Source organism: Rhea americana, unplaced genomic scaffold, assembly GCF_003343005.1.
Source record: "Rhea americana isolate MKP2758 unplaced genomic scaffold, rheAme1 scaffold_18, whole genome shotgun sequence".
Classification (NCBI taxonomy): Eukaryota; Metazoa; Chordata; class Aves; order Rheiformes; family Rheidae; genus Rhea; species Rhea americana.
The window spans coordinates 8,171,213-8,190,069 of NW_028185927.1; the positions used below are offsets into that span (position 1 = coordinate 8,171,213).

The following is an 18,857-nucleotide window of genomic DNA, read 5'->3' on the forward strand; positions in this document are numbered from 1 at the left end:
GATCAAGGAGCACAAGACTTAGATAAAGCAAGAGCCTGTATCAACAGAAGAGAAACTGAGTAGTTCCATAACCAGGATTGGTATTTGCTGGTTGCAGACAGTATTATCAGAATTTAGCTGCCAAACACAAGGAATAGAGCGTATGTAAACTACTGAGGAAAAAATAAACAAATAAAACTCCGTAACTTGCCTATTTTCAGTATTGTAGGGATATTCAAAAAACATGACAGTGATCCTTTGCCAGATTTTAAAACCCCACCCCATGTCATATTTTGGAGATGTCAGAGCTCTTTAGTCAATAATGCAAATGTTTTACCATAGACAAAACACAAACTGTTTGCAGTCCAATGCCTTTTTTTTTAATATATATATTGGAAGAAGTTATAGGTTCCACTTTTGTTATTAACCAAGCATTTTGAAAGTATGCAGTTCCGTAATTCCAAACTATTTGGTAGATTTTATGGCCAGCTAAGAATGACTCACTCATGAGATCAAAGCCAAGGTGAGCATTTACAAAAAGGACTATGGTCCTGACTGATATCATCAGAGCCGGGCACCAAAGAGCAACATGATGCCAGTCCACCTGGCTCCCTGCCATGGCTGTGCCAGCAGGGCTAGTGGATCGAGGTTCACCCCCCTTTCTCTCCCCCCCCCCCAAAAAAAAAAAAGAAAAAAAAGGTGACAGTGACTTACCACAAACAAGGCTATTGGACTAGAAGAGAAAACAAAACTCCCTGTTTTCAGGGATCAAGAAACTGTCAAACACAGGAAAAGGAGACACTTTTCCTGTGAAGAGACACTACCCAGTATAACTGTTCAGCATGTAGTTGGCAAGATTTTATGAATTTTTATCCTTAGCAAACTTGCTAACAATGACAGGATGTCTCATCAAGACTGAAGAACAGGTGATAAGAAATCCAAAAAGTAATTATAACTTAAGGAAATCTCATCAAATTAACTAAAGCAAAAGAGTCAGAGTCCATTTCCTGGCAAAATACCTCTCCACCTCATAAGAAAAGCCAGTACAAGTGTCTTAAGCTGGCTTAAGCACTCAGCAGCAAGGCCAAGGACCAAACAAACCCTGGAGACTGAGCTCCTCCACAGCAGGAGTCACATTCACAGGGGCACATATGCAAGAGAAGTCACATCACCTTCCAGAATTGCACTTATTCCAAGGATAAAGAAATGATTCTGACAGCCTCCAGAAGCATCAATCTACCTTTTTTTTTACCAGCACTAAGTTCACATCATATCAGCACGTAAAAAAGTTTCAGAATGAATGCAAAAAACTTAAAAGTTTTGCAAGAACAGAATGTGACTGGCAATGCTCAAAGATCTTAACTGTCATAGACACAAAAGGAAGAATAAAGCGATGCGGCAGAAAACTTTCAAGTTTCTTGGCCTTTACAGGCAGATAAGTTTGCATAACAGTACTGAGCCTGGTGTGTCCCAAAGATCTCAATGTCCAGCCAGCTTCAACAGCCTAAAACCGTACTGCATCCACCTGTACACAGTGCCGCCCATTTAGCCATCCTGCAGCTCTCTAGAGATGATGATAGGACCTTGCAGCAACAAGAGCTCCATGTCAGGTAAAGCCTCCTAGCTGAACAGCACATAATAGTACCCACAATCATCACTAAAGCAGGAAGCGAGTCCAGAATAAATGAATGAGGTCCTGGGAAACAGTGTTATACAAGAGCTAGAAACAGATCAAGAAGAAAACCAGCCGGCTCCTGTTCTGCATCCCCCTCCCTCCCCCGCCTTTTCCAAAGCAAGTAAATGCCAAAAARCATGAATCCTATTTGTACAGGAAAACACACAATCTTCTTCAGCCTCCCAGTGTACAGGAGCATGCTGAACCACACCATCCCCCTGCAGCCCTCCCTCCCTCCTATCTGCTGTAGATATACAAGGCTAAGTTGATGAGCTGTTCAGCTTAGTGTGAAATGTGTTACATTTTCCCCCCAGCTGCTTCCTGATTGCAGTATTTACTTTTAATCTCCTCTGCCTCAATGCCCGATAAAAACTTTGTCACATTAGATGGTGACAGATGGGAAAGAGAAGGGGGGGATCACTGCAAGGGAACGTCCTGGCTTCCCAATAATTTTTCACAACGCCAATTATGTCCTTCAGTGCTTCCCGGCATGTGCACCCATGTCAGCAGAGAAGGAAATAGAAAGGCATAAATAAAGACAAAACCAGGCACTGCATGGCTTTAATCTGCAGAATAACATTTCTCATTTGGGTGAAATATTGTTGGATTCTCCCCGTGCTGGAAATGGAGGTGCACACATACCCACACTCACATACACACACGCATGCACACACACACATGCACAGAATTTACAACTGCCTTCCTTATGCATGGGTACTACCCATCCTCACAGTCAGCTCCCTGGCACTGTGAACAGAAAAGTACAGGTGTCTATTGCTTTCTGAAAGGTTTCTATATTCAGCAACCCAAGCTCACGCTATTTAATCCAAGTGCTATTGATTAGATAGGGTAAGGTAAAGATTCTCATCCTCAAGGTATGAAAACAGTACCTAGAAAATCTAAGATCACAATATATCATCTTCTGCTTCAGGCTGCTGGCAAACATCTGTTTCTAAGGCTAGTCCTAGACATCATTGTGTTTGCCACCTTTAGAAGTTCCATTCAAGATGATGAGTCACACAAGAAATCTAAGCAAGAAGTAACTCAGATTCCGAAGATTTTTCTAGAAAAATGAAATGCAGCAGTAACAACATTGGTGGAGCTGCATATGTTAGAAGCTGAAAGTAATCAGCAGAAAGCCAGAGATGCAATGTGAGAGGGCTGCAGGAGAAAGGTGAGAGAGTTTAGATCAAAGTGCTGAGCTTTATTAGTTCTATCGGAACAAAAATCTCACTTTCTGTTTGTTGTTGCTATATTCATGAAATAAAGCTTTATGGAATTTCTCTGTAAGCAAGCAAGCAGACAAACAAACAAACCAAAAAGATATGAAAAAAAAACAAACAAACCTCCACCATTGCTCCTCCACTCATATCTTATTTGATAAGAAACAATCCAACAAGGTCCTCAATTTATGGCATAACCACAGAGCTACAACCACATACTTCTAACATAAGAATGAACACAGTTACTCTCTTTCTGGCATGTATGTCCACTCCTGGCTTAGTTTTAAACAGGGGACAAGAGTTTCGTGACTTTCATTCCAAGCCCAGAGGAGTACATAATGAAATWGCAGCAACAGCTCCAAAGCACAATGAGAGTGTAACAACAGAAATGAGAAAGGGAGAAGAGGCCCAATGGAAATATAAGGGAAGGGAAAGCCTACAACCACAGCTATTTTGATGCTGTATTTGAATGTTTGCAAATAGAGCAAATTCTGGCATCTTCCATCAGCCCAGAATTTGGCCTGCAAGGGCCTTGCTAAAAACTGAGATGATATCCCTGTCCATATTACATAAGCAATAAGATATACAATAAGATATATAGATATGCAATAAAACTGTCCGTACTCTATCATCTCTGAAATCAGGAGGCTTTTGGGTGGCTACAAGCTAGGCATCAGCCAAGGAGTTAGTTACTCATTTAGCCTCTAGAGAGAGGAAGAGGGCTGGGGTGAAAGGAGGAAGAAAGAAGTGAATGAGTGGCTTCTGGGCCCAAGACTAGAAGATTAAGCAAGTATCAGGTAACGGGCCATGACCACAAAAGTGATGAAGATGCCACTGAGAAAGTGAACTATGCTTATGGGAAACCAAGAAGTAAGTGGCTGGAGCTGGCACAGGAGAGGAGGAAAAAATAAATTAAAAAAATAAAAAGGCAAAGAATCAACACTATCAAATTTTTAAACATAGAGTTGCTCTGCTGGAAATGCCTAACTGGCAACAGAAACATTCTGGCCTCAGACAGAGCCACCTTATGCTTGTTTGTGATCTGATTTCAGTAGGCATATCATATATATATGTGCCTAACAGTATGGATATAGTATAGGCAGGTTTACAGAATTGATTATGCCAGCGAAAATCCTCTTAGAAGCTCAACTCTTAACAGGCTCAGTACATTGTTGTAGTGGCAGGGAAAAATGTCCTCTTCCCTACAGGGAGACTTGCCAGCCAGTGAAGAAACACAGACCTCTGAGGAACTTGTTGACTGAAAAAGGGCATAAATTAAACAGGCCCAGGCCATCTAACCCTCAACAGATGTAGGAGCAAGAACAAATTCTTCCAAGAGAAAATTAGCATGAAGAAAAACAAAATGTCATGGTAAACAGATTTGAAAAGTCAGCCAAGAGGCAAAAACTCAGATCTGAAGCATTATAGAACTCTGTTGCCTTTCTAAAGTATGAACTCTGAGGGCCAGGAACTATACATGAGCCTTACCCAGCAGGCTTATCTGGGAACTACCTTTGACATTGCTGCTAAAACATAGCGCCATGTTTGCAAAGAGATACTGTGCACAATTGCTGCAGTGTAGTATGAGGTCATACAGTGACATTCTTTGGCCCTTTCCTTTTTATAAATACATTGACCCCAATCACTTGTGTTTGACTGAATGATAAAGATTCTAAAAATAAAAAGTAGATGTACCCAGGTTATTTGTTTTCATCTATCCTCCAAGTAAGTTACCTGGCAAAGTAACATTCTCTTCTTGACTCTTCACAGTAGTATTTTGGCCAACCAAATAAATGCATTTCTACAGGAAAAAAAAATGTAGAGATCTACTGTCCTATTGCCATTTGATCTAGAAGTGCCTTTTTCTTAGCTAGGAAGAGAGCTGAATGACGTTCTACTTCTAATTGGCCATCTCTAAGGAGAACAAGAGTTTCACTTGAATTTGTTCTCATTTGCAAATTATCTTAGACAAGTGGGACTGTCCTGAAAATCAGGCACAGAAGAAACATTTTCCTAGTTACATTTTAGTTTCCCTCTAACCGACAGGATAAGAAGCCCACATGCAGAATACTCTTTGTCTTCTTTCACCTCAGGTTCAATTAAGCAATACTCATATCATTACTTTTCCTCCCAGTTCAGCTGGCTTATCTTCCATAGTTTAGCACAACATGACCAAAGTCATTTTTGCCCATCTTTCTCATTTCTCAATTTAGATTGAGAACATTAAAGTGCAGTTATGATGGGTCACAGAATTCTTTTGCTTCTCCTGTTAAGTATGTACATTTTCATGTCCCTCTCCAAAATCAGACTTTCCGTCATTTAAGCACAATAGACTTCCTAATGACAGGAGGAGAAACACACACACACACACACACACACACACACACAAACACAGGTATTCACTGACCGTGCCAGGTGGTTGGGCATCATGAGGATTCCACATGCTACCCCATTAACTTCAGTCTCTAGAGGAAAAATAGGAGCTCAGCTTTGCTTTGCCTTTATGTTCTTCAGTGAACATCATCAATTCCTTGGGGGAAAAAAAACTCTTCTCTTGAACTTAATAGAAAATTCACTTTGTTTCCCCTAACCACATAGCAAAACACAGCAATGTAAAGAAGCAAATCAACCCTGCCTTCCAAGCCAAAGATCTGGCCATCTGTCCAACAAAAAATATTTCACATTACATGAACAAGATGGTCACTATAGTTCAAAATGCAAACAYGACGGAAGGGCTCTTTTGTTTTGCCAGCAAAATCCAAACCATTCAAGACAAATCACCATTCTTGAAGGAAAAGAATATAGAGGGCTCAACTTAGCTGGTATTCCGGTCAGCTGTACAAGAACACTCTCTGTCACATTTAAATGGTACACAGGAATTAACAAGGATGATTTTCGTTTGCCTCTTAGACAAATATGCACAGCACTCCTGTCTGCAGCTTCTCAGAGGTCTTGCACTTGTAGCTGTCAACRCGCTTGTCAAAGTATTTGTCAACAATGGTACAAGAATATGGACTATACTGTTTTAAACAGTTAAGTGGGTCTGATCAGCCTTCCACAATCATTACACTGAGACTTGCAGAGGCCTAAGAAAGTTAAATCGCAACTCCCAAATCAGCTTCTCTTSAGCCACTTTGAAAAGTTCTCCCTCCCTCAATTTACATGACTCAGAGCAAGGAGAGAAAGAAAAACAAAACAAAACAAACAGCAGATCCCTTTGTAGAACTGGTCTGCATGCAAATTTTGCCCAACTCCTTGCAATCTCCAAGTCATAGAATGTCCCCCACATTCCTATGGGATATCCCATGTTTTTTCGCCACTTACTGCCAGCCACAGCACTGACATGTAGTGTGTAGCCAGCTGGGTAGAACAACAGATAGCCCACTGAATCTTGCTGAGTGGGCCTCAATAAAATTACGCAGGCCCCCAGTGAATATTAATTGAATGGTGGTGATTCAAAGGCTTAACACAAGCATTGATATCTGTACTTCCAGTTATTCATTTGACTAATTATCCCCACTCTGCTAGCTTGATACCTGCCCTTCCATTGGAAGCTTAAACAGGTTTAAAGGATTAGCGATACTTTACTTGGCTAGTAATTTTAAGATATTCAATATAGTACATAATAATTACTGATGAGAAACAAAAACAACATTTTTGCTGCCCTACACAACATTATAGCTAAATAATACTGTGTGCCTGTATCATCCACACTAATGGTTTTAAAATTACAGTCTGCAGAGTATTGGTATTCCTCAAAATACTTGAGAAAGCACCACGAACGACAGCTATGAGAAGCAGGCCCACTGTCAGGAGGCTCAGCATCACTGTGCAGGAGCCCAGATACCCACTGGAAAGTTTAAGAGGTCTACAAACTTAAAGAACAAGGCTGAAAGMCATCATAAGTGTGGCAAATACTACATAAACAGCTGAACTAATGATCACAGATCAATATGTAGGCACTGTTGCTAGACCTCCCACACAAGTCTTTAATGACACTAAGTAAAACTCTTCCTCAGTAAATTCTATTGATTTACAGCATAATTAATAGGTATTTACAAAATGTCTGTGCTATTTTCTCTCAAAGAATTTCTTATTTCCTTAAAGGATGATTAATTTTATTTTAAAAGAAATCACACTGTTTCTTGTATTTCTCATTCTAATTCTTTATCACAATAGCATATTTACAGAACAACAGCACATCCCCACCACCACCATTCTGAGGAAACTTAGTATGGATAAATACTGATAACATACTTATCCATAGGGGAAAATAATGCAATAATGCAATATTTTAACAGAATCCAGGAGAGATGGTTAAAGAACAGCGATTCAGTAGAAAAGCCTTTGGTATGAGCAGATACAAAGTTATTCAGAAGCAGACAGGGCTATGCTATTACAAATGCCATCTTAAGATGTATCTGCAGCTACAGCTTCTGTGAGACAGATGGGTGACAGTAACTGCTCTTTATTCAACATTAGTGAAAAGGTTTAGGGCTGATTCAGCACTGGTTGCTTGCACAGGAGTATACAGGAAAACTGGAGAAAGTTCAGACAAGGTCTCTGAATCTGCTAAAGAGATTAGCGAGCATATTCCAAAGCCATTCAGCATGAAATAGAGGCATCACAAACTACTTGGAAATGGACCATAACAGTGACCAAGGTAACAGCAGAGAACACACCAAGAGGAAGTTAATAATTCAGGTGGAATGCCCCGAGCTGGTTTCAAGCAACAACTCCCAACAGCGAGGTCAATGTACCCAGTAATCTCCAGATCACGTCAGCAGATAGGATCGTCAAGGCTAGACCTACGTACAACTCATGACCACCTACCAAAGAGGAAGAAAGCACCAGAAACTACTGGATATGCTTTGTGGGTCATAGAGACCAGTGAACCACAGCTGAATAGGAGTGGGGGGAGGCATGACACAGAGGTTTAACTCAAAGGACTGCACCCTGCTCCTGCAGAAGTCTTGAAAAACAAACCCACAGGCTTCAGCAAGATACAGCAGTGAGCAAATTCTGACAAGCAGGGCTGAAACATTAATGCCAGAACCTAAGACCCCAACGTTCACCCACTGGGAAACACATACACGCACCACCACCACYTCTTTACAGAAGTTTCAGAAGTAAATTTCAAACACACATCTTTGTCCACAGCTAGTTCAGGAGCAAATTTGCACCCTCTAAAAGCAGAGCAGGGGGGCTTTTGATCTTGTCAGAGTTTGTAAAGGGGAGGGTAGTGGGTTTCAAAAAGATTATCTCACAGTTTGAACTCATTAATGAAAGAAAGAAATTAACCAAGCTCATTTTTCAGAGAATTCTTGTGTAAACTGGAAATTTTCCAGTCTGTGAGCCCCGCACTGTGCTAACCCATAAATCACAGCAAGCAGGTTGTCTGTATAGTGAGAGCAGCCACGTTTGGAGATGATGGGGGGAGAACCCAGCATATGTTCATGGAGGGAAAAAAATGTAAGAGTAAAACAGAAAAGAGTATCTCCCTGGCCCACCACTGGAACAAAATAAAAGGCTTGGCCTTAGGCACTGGAACATATGCTGTCTCCAAAGAGCCCCCCCCAAACCAAGGGAAGGCACCTGAAACAGGTTAGCTTTTAATTGAATACAATATTAATTACCGTGTGCACCATTAACGGTTTGTGGGATTTGACTAATTAATGTAATAGTTTCTGAGTCACGCTCATTAAATATGAAAATTACGCTGGTGAAAGGTATTGGTTTCATTATCAATCTTGTATGGACAGGAAGGGGGGAAGTGAGGGTGCAAGGGATAGATTCTCACCCTAGGTTAGTGTGTTATTAGCTCCCTACTCTTGGAGTTGTTTGAGATGGGCAGATGGAAGAGGCCTCCCTCCTCTTGGAGTTGGTTGAGATGGGCAGATGGAAGAGGCAAAGTGGAAAGGAAAGAGGTGAGGAGGAGAGGAAGTATTGCATTATTGCATAGTAGCATGAGTTGGAGGCTGTGAGTCCAGACTCAAAAGCTATCAAGCCTTAAAAAAAGAAAAACATACACACACACACAAACACACACAACCACCACCACCCATACATTTTTTGTTTAGTAGATAGAGCTAGTTGGCTAGTTGTCAATGATCCCCAGCATAACTTCCAGTTTTCTTCATCACTCTAGAACATGCATAACGAGAGTGTCATACAGGGTACTTATTCATTAACCCATGTACAACATGTGGAAGTTCCTCAGTGGAAAACTACAGAGAAGATAATTATTACTGGTAAAAGTTAGCTCCAGAGCATGATTGTGCACTAAGGATATGTTGAGCTACACTCTTACAGGACACTTCCTTCCCATGGGGCAAAAACTGTTACAGGAGGAGGACCAGAGGCATCCTATCTCCCATTCTTCTCCAGCAGGTTAGGGTAGGGGCAGCATTAATGTACTCTAGAGGGAATTGTGGTCAGTGCTGTATGGGAAAAAGAGGCACCTGGTTGCAGGATCTCTGTGAAAAGGAAGGAAGAGAAGACAACACCAGTGCTCCAGGGTCCCTCTGTGCCCTACTTACCACAATAGAGCAAAATTAAGAGGTCACCCTCTACATTGAAATCTGAGCTGAAGTGCACAACTGAGATAGTGGGAGGGAAAAAACTCAGGAGTGAGATAGAAGCCTAGCATCACTTAGGGGAGTCTTTTCTCCAAGCACCGTGGATGGAGGTTGGTGCACCATCTTGTTGATCACAATGAATAAATACTGCGTAAGGAATCTTAGGGGAGTAAGAGGAGTAGAGATTATATAAATGCTATTATTTTTATTGCAGTTCTCTTGGTTGATTCTTAGTGCATTTGGCATGTGTTATGAGGGTAGGGAGGGTAGGAAAGGGTTTGCCTCATGCCAGAGATGCAGGCCTTCATATTAATGCTGCAGATATACGACAGCCATGAAGAAAGATAAAAAGGAGAACTCTCCAGGTACGGAAAAGCAAGAAGACAGTAGTGCACATACAAAACCCCACAAACAACTCAAATCCCCAATTCTCCTTAAAAGGCAAGAGCAAGAGCAAGCAGAAAATCTGTAAGGAAAAGGAAATCTGACAGACTGTTTGGACTTTAATCACTCTGTCTAAAAAGTAATGGTTTTCCAATTTAGTTTTTCGTCAAAATAGCTATCAATTCAATCGTATTCTTTCTCAATAGCACTAGCTTGCCAGGAATCTGTGGTTGATCTTGCTGAGAATTGGTTAGACCATGCACAACTTGTTTCATTGTGGGCTGAGAAGAGGGACCCTCTTCTATAACATAGATAGGGAGAGCAGCCTGCAGACTCCTATGCTGCATCTCAGGCATCACCCCCTCTCCACTGCAGATCTCCAGCCCCATCTCTAACATCTAAATATTCTCTCATATTTCAAGCCTCATTGCCCTGTACTGAGCAGGGAAGGTAGATAGCTACAATCAGCTCTATTTTATATAAGAACTATAAGTGCCATGGGCTCACAGAGCTGTAAATTTTGGAGAGTCCCTGGTATAACTAAATCCAAATTTTTTTTTTATTAAGACGATGACAGTTCCCCTTACAACAACATTAACAAGCGTGTGTTCACTTTCCTATATCAGCAGAGCAAATAATCACCTATTTATAGAGAAAGTACAAGTTCTTCCTATGATTCTAATCCTACATCAAACAAGAACTCTTCTGGCAATGCCCCATGCAGATGGTGTCTTCTGATCCTCACTCCTTATAGGTCACAAGGCTTCACTGGAATCCTTCCCACCTATTGGAAAGATGACCTCTGCATTTTTAATCAGAGTTCATCAAAATAGCCATGGCACTACTACCCTACAACCAACTCTGGAGCTAGACACATTTTTTTTATATACTTTTGTGTACATTTCAGGGATCAAGAGAAGATCCAATTCATACTTCTCCCCTCTTGTCTTGCTAGATGGACCTCAACCCAAACTTAGAAAGGTATTTATAAGAACCTTTCCCCACAGTAGTTCGTATGAAACATTTGGCTCAGGAAGCCCCTAAACTGCGGGATTACCCAACACCGCTGTGCTTCCTGTAAGCGTGCACTAGTGCCATTATCAAACAGGACAGTGGGCTACATAAGTTTTTGTTTAAACTTTTACAGTTGCTTCACATTGCTACTCTTTGCATAGATTCTGTTAGTGAGGATAGAGAGGATAAGGACTGAAAGTTTCACTAGCCAAAAACAGAGTTAGGAAACTCTCCTCTAAGAAAGCATGCTGAGCAACCCCACTCAGYTACTCACCTCTGCTTATTACAGCAACAGCTTTTAACAGCTCACATCCAGTTTTAGCTTCACTGACTATATCCTCTATACATTAATTTGATCTCTTTCAGGTTCTCTCATTTTCCACATATTTTTTTCAAACATCTGTGCTGATGAAATAGAGAGGACTTTCCAAACTGGACTAAAAAACAGGATTCTATTCCCAGCCACCTCTCATTTAAAACACATACACATCAAACCAAAACCAACAAACAAAAAGAAAACACCCAATACAAAAAGCAGTTTATGCTAGGGACAAAGTCTTTGCAGCTATTGAAATACCATGACTGCTCATAGACTTCTGTATCTTCCATCACTTTACTAACAGGAGCTCACAGTGTTTAATGAATTTAGCACCATATATCATGGAGATATGCCATTACTGCCTGTTATCTCTTTCAATTCCATTTTAAATACTTCTGTAGCTCAAATATATTTGTGAATGAAAGTCAGTGTTCTCTAATGAACATAATAAAATAAAATATAAATTCAGTGGATAAACACTGCATTTCCCCTCAAAATGTAGTCCTGAATTCCTCTGGATTAAAAGAGGACAAGAACTAGTTAATGTAGTAAATAAAGGAAGGTTAGTAAAACTAAAGCAATAAATGTGTTTTCTTTTTTTTTTTTACTTATAAAGACTTTGCAGTTTAAAACAAGTGTTAGATAGAGTTTTGCATTTGTAAGCTTTACAGAAAAAACTTTATTTTTTTCCAAACAAAAGATGCTACAAACAAAACAAAAAGTTAGGCGATTTTTGAGTCAGTCCTTTATCACAAAGCCTAGCAGTTTTGGTTGCAATAAAGCATTGTTTAAATAGTTCTTGCCTGAAGACTTCAGAATGATTTCAAAAGACAGTATTACCATCCTATCAAAAACTAGAGTGCAGAGGCTGGTAGTAAGTTCTGCAGCTCACAGGAATTAGTGACAGAACCAGGAGCACACGCCTACATTTGTGACATCAAAGCCAAARCAAGTAGCTAAGTCTGAGCACAGATTAAAAATAATATCTTATATTTAAATGGCACTTCACAAGCAGAAACCCCCAAAAGTTTCCATTACAGAGAACTTACATTACACATACTTCCATTACAGTGCCAATATCTGTGACGAAATCCCTGAAAGCAACATGTTGATAGACATAACGTAATTTGAAATGGTATATGTACCATGTTTGGCCTCTTACTTCCTGGGGCAAGCCAATTTTTGGAATTTTATTAAGGGGTGTTAATCACATCATGGATTACACGATTTACAAACTTTTGTAAAGAACTGTCTGTCTTAGCAAGACCACGCAGCAATGAGCAGAGCAGCTCTCTCAGTCTAGGCCAGATCTCTGGAATGAAGCCTTCTCCTTGCACAAACAGTAGGTGTGAATGAAATTTAAGACAGGGAAGCAATCCAAAGCCAGTACGTCTGCAGTCAGAACAGTTTGCTGTCCCAAGCAAGTCAAAGCATATTTGCCTTTTAGTTATTAGTAGTGAGAGAAAAACGAGAGTTCATTTGTATCCAATAGCTTCCTCTGCTGGTGGGGAAAACTAAAGAGCCATCAGTAGAGCTAACATAGTCGGAGGAAACTGAGAGTCCCTTTAAATGTTTTACCTTTTTGTAAGGTTACTTGGTATTACTCAACCTGTGCTTAACCCTTTCCCTAGTAGTAGTCAGTTTTCAAGTAGAAAATTAAAAGGTATACCTACTCTTTTCCAAGCTGCAAGTCCTTGCACAGGGTTGGCTGGCAGCACTCCCTGAGCTTATCATTCAGCGGGAGTTACAGGTTCTCAGAGAGCTAGGACATATGTTTTATACCAGGCTGAAAGGACATATTTCAGGCAAAGCTCCAAGAATTAGAGGGTAGCCTTCCCTTCCAGGCACTAGGCAGCACTTCAGTAAACAGTAAGAAGAGCACAACGGCAGCTTACAGTAGAGTCTGCTCCCACTCCTGGCAGTACCCATGCAATAAGCCTCTCTCACAYGGAGCTTTCACTCAAGTCAGCTGTGTCCTATACACTGACAGGTAAACATACTTAGTCGCTGAGCCAGTAAGAAACATTTATAGAGGGGAACAGATGGGTCAGAGAATACTAAACTCTGTGCTAGAGCTTGTTCCATACCCCATAATTACATTCTACAAAATATCTGTATGTTGTGATGCTTCCCTTATTCTTTCGTACCAAAATGGGAGACATACACAGCAGATGGAACTATCCTGCACACCATCATTCTTGCCTGCACATTGCTTCCTTAGCAATTGCTAGTGAATTTCTCTCAACATCCCTACCTTCAAGTAGCTTCAGACAACAACTAAGCACATGACAGATGACTACAGATATCCACAGAAATAAGTCTTCACATGTAGAATCAAAAAAAATCTCTCCTGAAAAATAGTTCATAGAGGTCACATAGTTCACCACTGCTACCAGCTGCACATTTTCTAGGGATTTGTCCAGTCTAGTTTTAAGATGTGTACTAAGCAATAGAGATGGTATCACTTGTCTCAGAAAAATCATTTTTTTAGTCCCAGGATCCCTCCCAAGAATTGACAAAAAGGGTCAAATGTTAGTGAGTGCTTAAAACATGTACCTTGTTTGCAGCTTAACTTATTTGGCTGTCTCTCCAGCCCCCAATCAGTTCTGATGCTTTTTCACTTGGACATACTCAGCTTCTTGGTCCAGATGAGGAAATTTTGTGTCTGCTTATAGATGAGAAGGAGAGGCAGTCACAGCCATACATAGTTACTAACCAGCCTTTAATTACATCAGTATCTGAACACCTTCTCTATTCTTGCTATCCTATATATAGTCTCATCTGTAAGTGATTCATAGCAAAGAGTTTGTCCTTTCTATGTGTTGTAAACCTTCACTGTTTTATGTGGTATTACATCTCTTTAGCGCTTACAAAATAAATTTTATTTTAGCTTAATGTGTTTGCTTTGCAACAGTGTTTTCGCAAAGTGGTTCATCTTCAATAGTTAAAAATCTCTGTATTACAGAGGGCAATACACACTTTCGGGTTTACAGTGAGGCTAAAACTGCTTCCATGAAAGTAATACCAATCCATGAAAGTAATTTCAATCCAACTGCCATACTATGAAGTGGTGGCAGGAGACAGTACTATGTTTGGCCAGGAAAATGAGGCTATCACTTCACAAAGACACCATTTCCAAAAATGCTCTCCTTCTTCACTGGACTGAGAAATGGGATCTTCAGAGATTTGTCATGGTCATCATAAAATAGACATCCACACAGAAAGGCCTACTGGCAAGTAGGGCACTCACTTATCTTGCAAGAGACCTAGATTCAGTTCTTGGTCTATTGACTGCCAGCTCCTCCATGGACCAGATCTTCCCCAACCAGTGCAAGGTACGACACCCCTGAACAATTGCTATGATAGCTTCTTTTCTGGCTCTCCTCACAAACAAAACAAGAAGCTGTCGCCACTCTCACCTTGCCACTAAAAGCTAGAAGTCAAAGACGTATTATCTATATTCATTTTTGCCTAATTTAAGGACCAGAGTAGAGGAAGAAACAGAAATTTAAAGACTGTCTGGGAATGCAAGGACTAGAACTGTGTAAGATGAAAATCCATTGAATTTCTTCATAACAATAAAGAATCAATAAAGTTCCCAGGAATACTCTTCTGCTTTAGCCCCCATTTACTCACTTACACACTCCATCTCTAAAATGTCAGCCTCTGCCCAGCTGTGACAAGCCCAACAGGACCCTTTCTGAGAAGCAACAGGAAATTTTCCTGACACTGTACAGTTATCCAAAGATATGTGGATCATTAAGTGAGCCTCCAGCCCCACTGTTAATCACTAGCTGGTTCAACACCTGGACTTTGCAGACAGTCTTCACGAAAAGTTTGCAGCTGGCTCAGCTCAGGCTGAGCTTCCTCATACCCACCAACTATCTCAACTCTCCATTTGTCAATTGTAAGTGATAATTTCTATTCAATCTGATACATATTATAAGAATATAAACAAATGCCTCAGGCCATATCAGGGCTGCGATCACTTCCTTTTATAGCCACCATTTATTACACACAGACAGATGGCCATTCTGTGGAATGCCAAAGAGGCTATCGTGTGGACAATCACAGGAAACACTCTTGTATTTACATTCTGCCCCAAAAGACAGACAAAAGAAGCTTGTAATTTCTGGCAAGACTTTGCTATACCTCAAAATTTCTTCCTTTCCTTCCCATGTAAGTCACAGGAGCAAGTCTAAACACTACCAGCCTAGTCCATCAATGAACACTAGGCTTCAAACTTTAACTTAGATAGGATTTTTGAAAATTGGCAGGCAAAGGGAGTCATCCCCATCCTTGTYTAACTTCACAGCTTATAGCTTTGATACATGATACTTGCTTTTTATAGATACTGTTTCTGACTTCACTAATGTATACAAATGCCTGACATAGCAGCACAGCTCTGTTGCTTACATGGAGTTGAAAGAAGGCCTATCATCTATTACTAGGCACCTGTGTTTTCATTTCAAAAAAAAACCCTTAAAATTCATACCTAAGAGGAGGCGAAATGATACCTATAACACTGTCACTTCTAAAACAGAAATATGGTAGGTCACTTCGTAATTCAGGCAGCAATAGTCAGAACAGAAAATGAACAAAATTGCTGTAACAGCACTTACAGAACATGGAGCATAATTAACACATTTGTCAAATTCTAGAACAAAGTTAACATGTATCCACATAACAGGATCTCAGCCTTAAACTGCTCCTGGAAGACTGCAATCTCACTAGCACAGGAGAGAAATCAGAGTAGGATGTTCAAAACAGACTTGCATAAACAGGAGTTTAGCATGTCATTACCGGCAATACTGAGAGAGGAACCTGGGTTCCCCATGTAAGTTCCTGATACTTGTTAGAATGTAGGAAACTGGACTTTTGCATAGAAGGCTGTAAGCACAGAGCTATGAAGACTGGAATGGAAGAGTTTGTGTTGGATATCATCATAGTTCTTGGCATTACTAAGCATCCTCAAGATTAAAGTTCAAATTTATTGCCATAGTAAAGCATGTATTAGCAAATACATAAGATAGCATACACACATATAGCACATAGCGTAGCAAATACATAAGAAGCAAATACAGGCTGACCAAAGGCTCATCACACCCAATATTCTGTCTCACCAGCAACAGAAGCTTGGCAAAGACCCTACCTTCTCCTGTTACACATTTCTAKCACCTAGTCCTTTCAGGAATCCATAGTCCAAAGGCTGTATTCAAACCATCAATCATCAATGGACTTGAATGACTTACCCCATTTATATTCCTGGTCCACCACAACATCTAGTGAGATTAAAATTTACCACTAAACTCAACATGAGTGTTCTTCTGGTTTTCAGGTAGCACTTGATGCAATGTATAAATTTATTCACTAGTTCCTAGAATTTTATAGGCATCTATTGACCAACCATTTTCCACTGTGCACATACCTTTCTCCACACCTGTCCCCCCTACAAATATAAATGAGTTCTACTATTACTACATAGCATAGCAAAGCTATTATTCAATGATCCTCCAGAAATATCAGCACTGTAGTCATATCTTTAGGGCACCAAGGCAGGCACTAGACTGAAGAGACATCACACTCCAGTATTTCTGTCCGCAAATCCCTTTGCTTCCTTTTAGCTTTACTTCTCTAACTTCAAGCTAGATACAATACTACTTACTTTAGAAGCATGTTCTAAAGTTATGCTATAAATACCTAAAAAGCATTTTGTGAACATGAATAAAAGTAGTCATAGAATCATAGAATCAAAGAATCAGTAAGGTTGGAAGGGACCTCTGGAGACCATCTAGTCCAACCTCCCTGCTCAGCAGGGCCACCTACAGCATGGTAGACAGGGTTGCACCCAGGCAGGCCTTGAAKATCTCCAGAGAAGGAGACTCCACAACCTCTYGGGGCAACCTGKTCCAGTGCTCTGTCACTCGCACAGGGAAGAAATTCCCCCTCACATTCAGGCGGAACTTCCTGTGCTTCAGTTTCTGCCCATTGCCTCTGGTCCTGTCACACAGGACAACTGAAAAGAGTTTGTCCCCRTCCCCTCGACACCCTCCCTTCAGGTACTTGTCCACATTGATAAGATCCCCCCTCAGTCTTCTCTTCCCCAGGCTGAAGAGGCCCAGCTCTCGCAGCCGTTCCTCATAGGGCAGGTGCTCCAGCCCTCTGATCATCTTTGTAGCCCTATGCTGGACTCTCTCCAGTCGCTCCATGTCTCTCTTGTACTGGGGAGACCAGAACTGGACGCAGTACTCAAGATGAGGCCTCCCCAGGGCTGAGTAGAGGGGCAGGATCACCTCCCTCSACCTGCTGGCAAAAGTCTTCSYAATGCACCCCAGGAGACCATTGGCCTTCTTGGCCACAAGGGCACATTGCTGGCTCATGGTCAACCTGTCATCCACCAGCACTCCTAGGTCCCTCTCTGCAGAGCTGCTCTCCAGAAGGTCATCCTCCAGCTTGTACTGGTACATAGAGTTATTCCTCCCTAGGTGCAGGACCCTCTACTTGCCCTTGTTGAATTTCATGAGGTTCCTCTCCGCCCAGCTCTCCAGCCTGCCCAGGTCTCTCTGAATGGCAGCACAGCCCTCTGGTGTGTCAGCCACTCCTCCTAGCTTGGCATCATCAGCAAACTTGCTGAGGAGGCACTCTGTCCCCTCATCCAGGTCACTGATGAAAAAGTTGAACAGGATAGGACCCAGTACTGAGTCCTGGGGGAYGCCACTAGCCACAGGCCTCCARYTAGACTCCACGYCACTGAKSACRACCCTCTGAGCTCTGCCTTTCAGCCAGTTCTCAATCCACCTCAGTGTCCACTCACCTAACCCACACTTGCTGAGCTTCTCTAGGAGGATGTTCTGGGAGACAGTGTCAAAAGCCTTGCTGAAGTCAAGTTGCACAACGTCCACTGCTCTCCCCTCATCTACCCAGCCAGTCCTTCCATCATAGAAGGCTATCAGATTGGTCAAGCAGGATTTCCCCTTGGTGAATCCATGCTGGCTACTCCTGATCACCTTCTTTTTTTCCATCTGTTTGGAGATTTCATCTCCAGACAGATGGAAAAGACATATAGTCATAAATATATTAAATGCATCACACCAAATTCCCATGCTATGTCCCACTAAAGTTCATTCTGATAAAAGATAGGTTCAATTGAATGACATTAGAATGGAAAGAGAGAAGAAATACATTGAGTACCTTTACCACTTCAGCCCATGATCAGGAGATGGAATCAAGTCAGCTCTGAGTATGGTTTCAGCACAGGCAGATGGCATTTRACTTTCAGCATCATAGATGCCTATGAAAGGCCCTGTAATAGCTCTCCTGCCTGAAACAACACAGCTGTCCTCAGCATCTCGGAATGATCATGTGAAACAAGCTTCCAGGACAAGCATGTTGCATGAGTAGGTGCCATCTGTGATTACCTCACCCAATAGGGAATCACCACTGCCAGCGAGCTGAGCAGAGCCTACTGTACATCAATATTCATCACTAAACAGATTATTTTTAAATCAGTAGAGGCAGAAAACATACAGTTTGGCCTCAACGTCTTACATCACAGAACAAGCTCTAGGCCTGGAAGATACTCAACACAGAAGATACTCTGCCACAGAGGTATGTCTTGCTGTCATGGTTCATTGGTATCTGTCCAGTTCCATCCATCAGTCCACTTGGGGTATGCTTAGAATTTC

The 18,857-nt window shown here is 41.3% G+C and overlaps 1 protein-coding gene across 1 annotated transcript in view; it reads left to right on the forward strand.

The window, feature by feature from the left end:
- The first annotated feature begins 14,477 nt into the window (after positions 1-14,477).
- Positions 14,478-18,857, forward strand: part of VASH1 (vasohibin 1) — a 69,320-nt gene continuing 64,940 nt past the window's right edge. The window contains exon 1 of the mRNA XM_085301835.1: positions 14,478-14,507. Within this exon, the coding sequence (XP_085157961.1) occupies positions 14,478-14,507 (30 nt within the window). The remainder of the gene's footprint in view (positions 14,508-18,857) is intronic.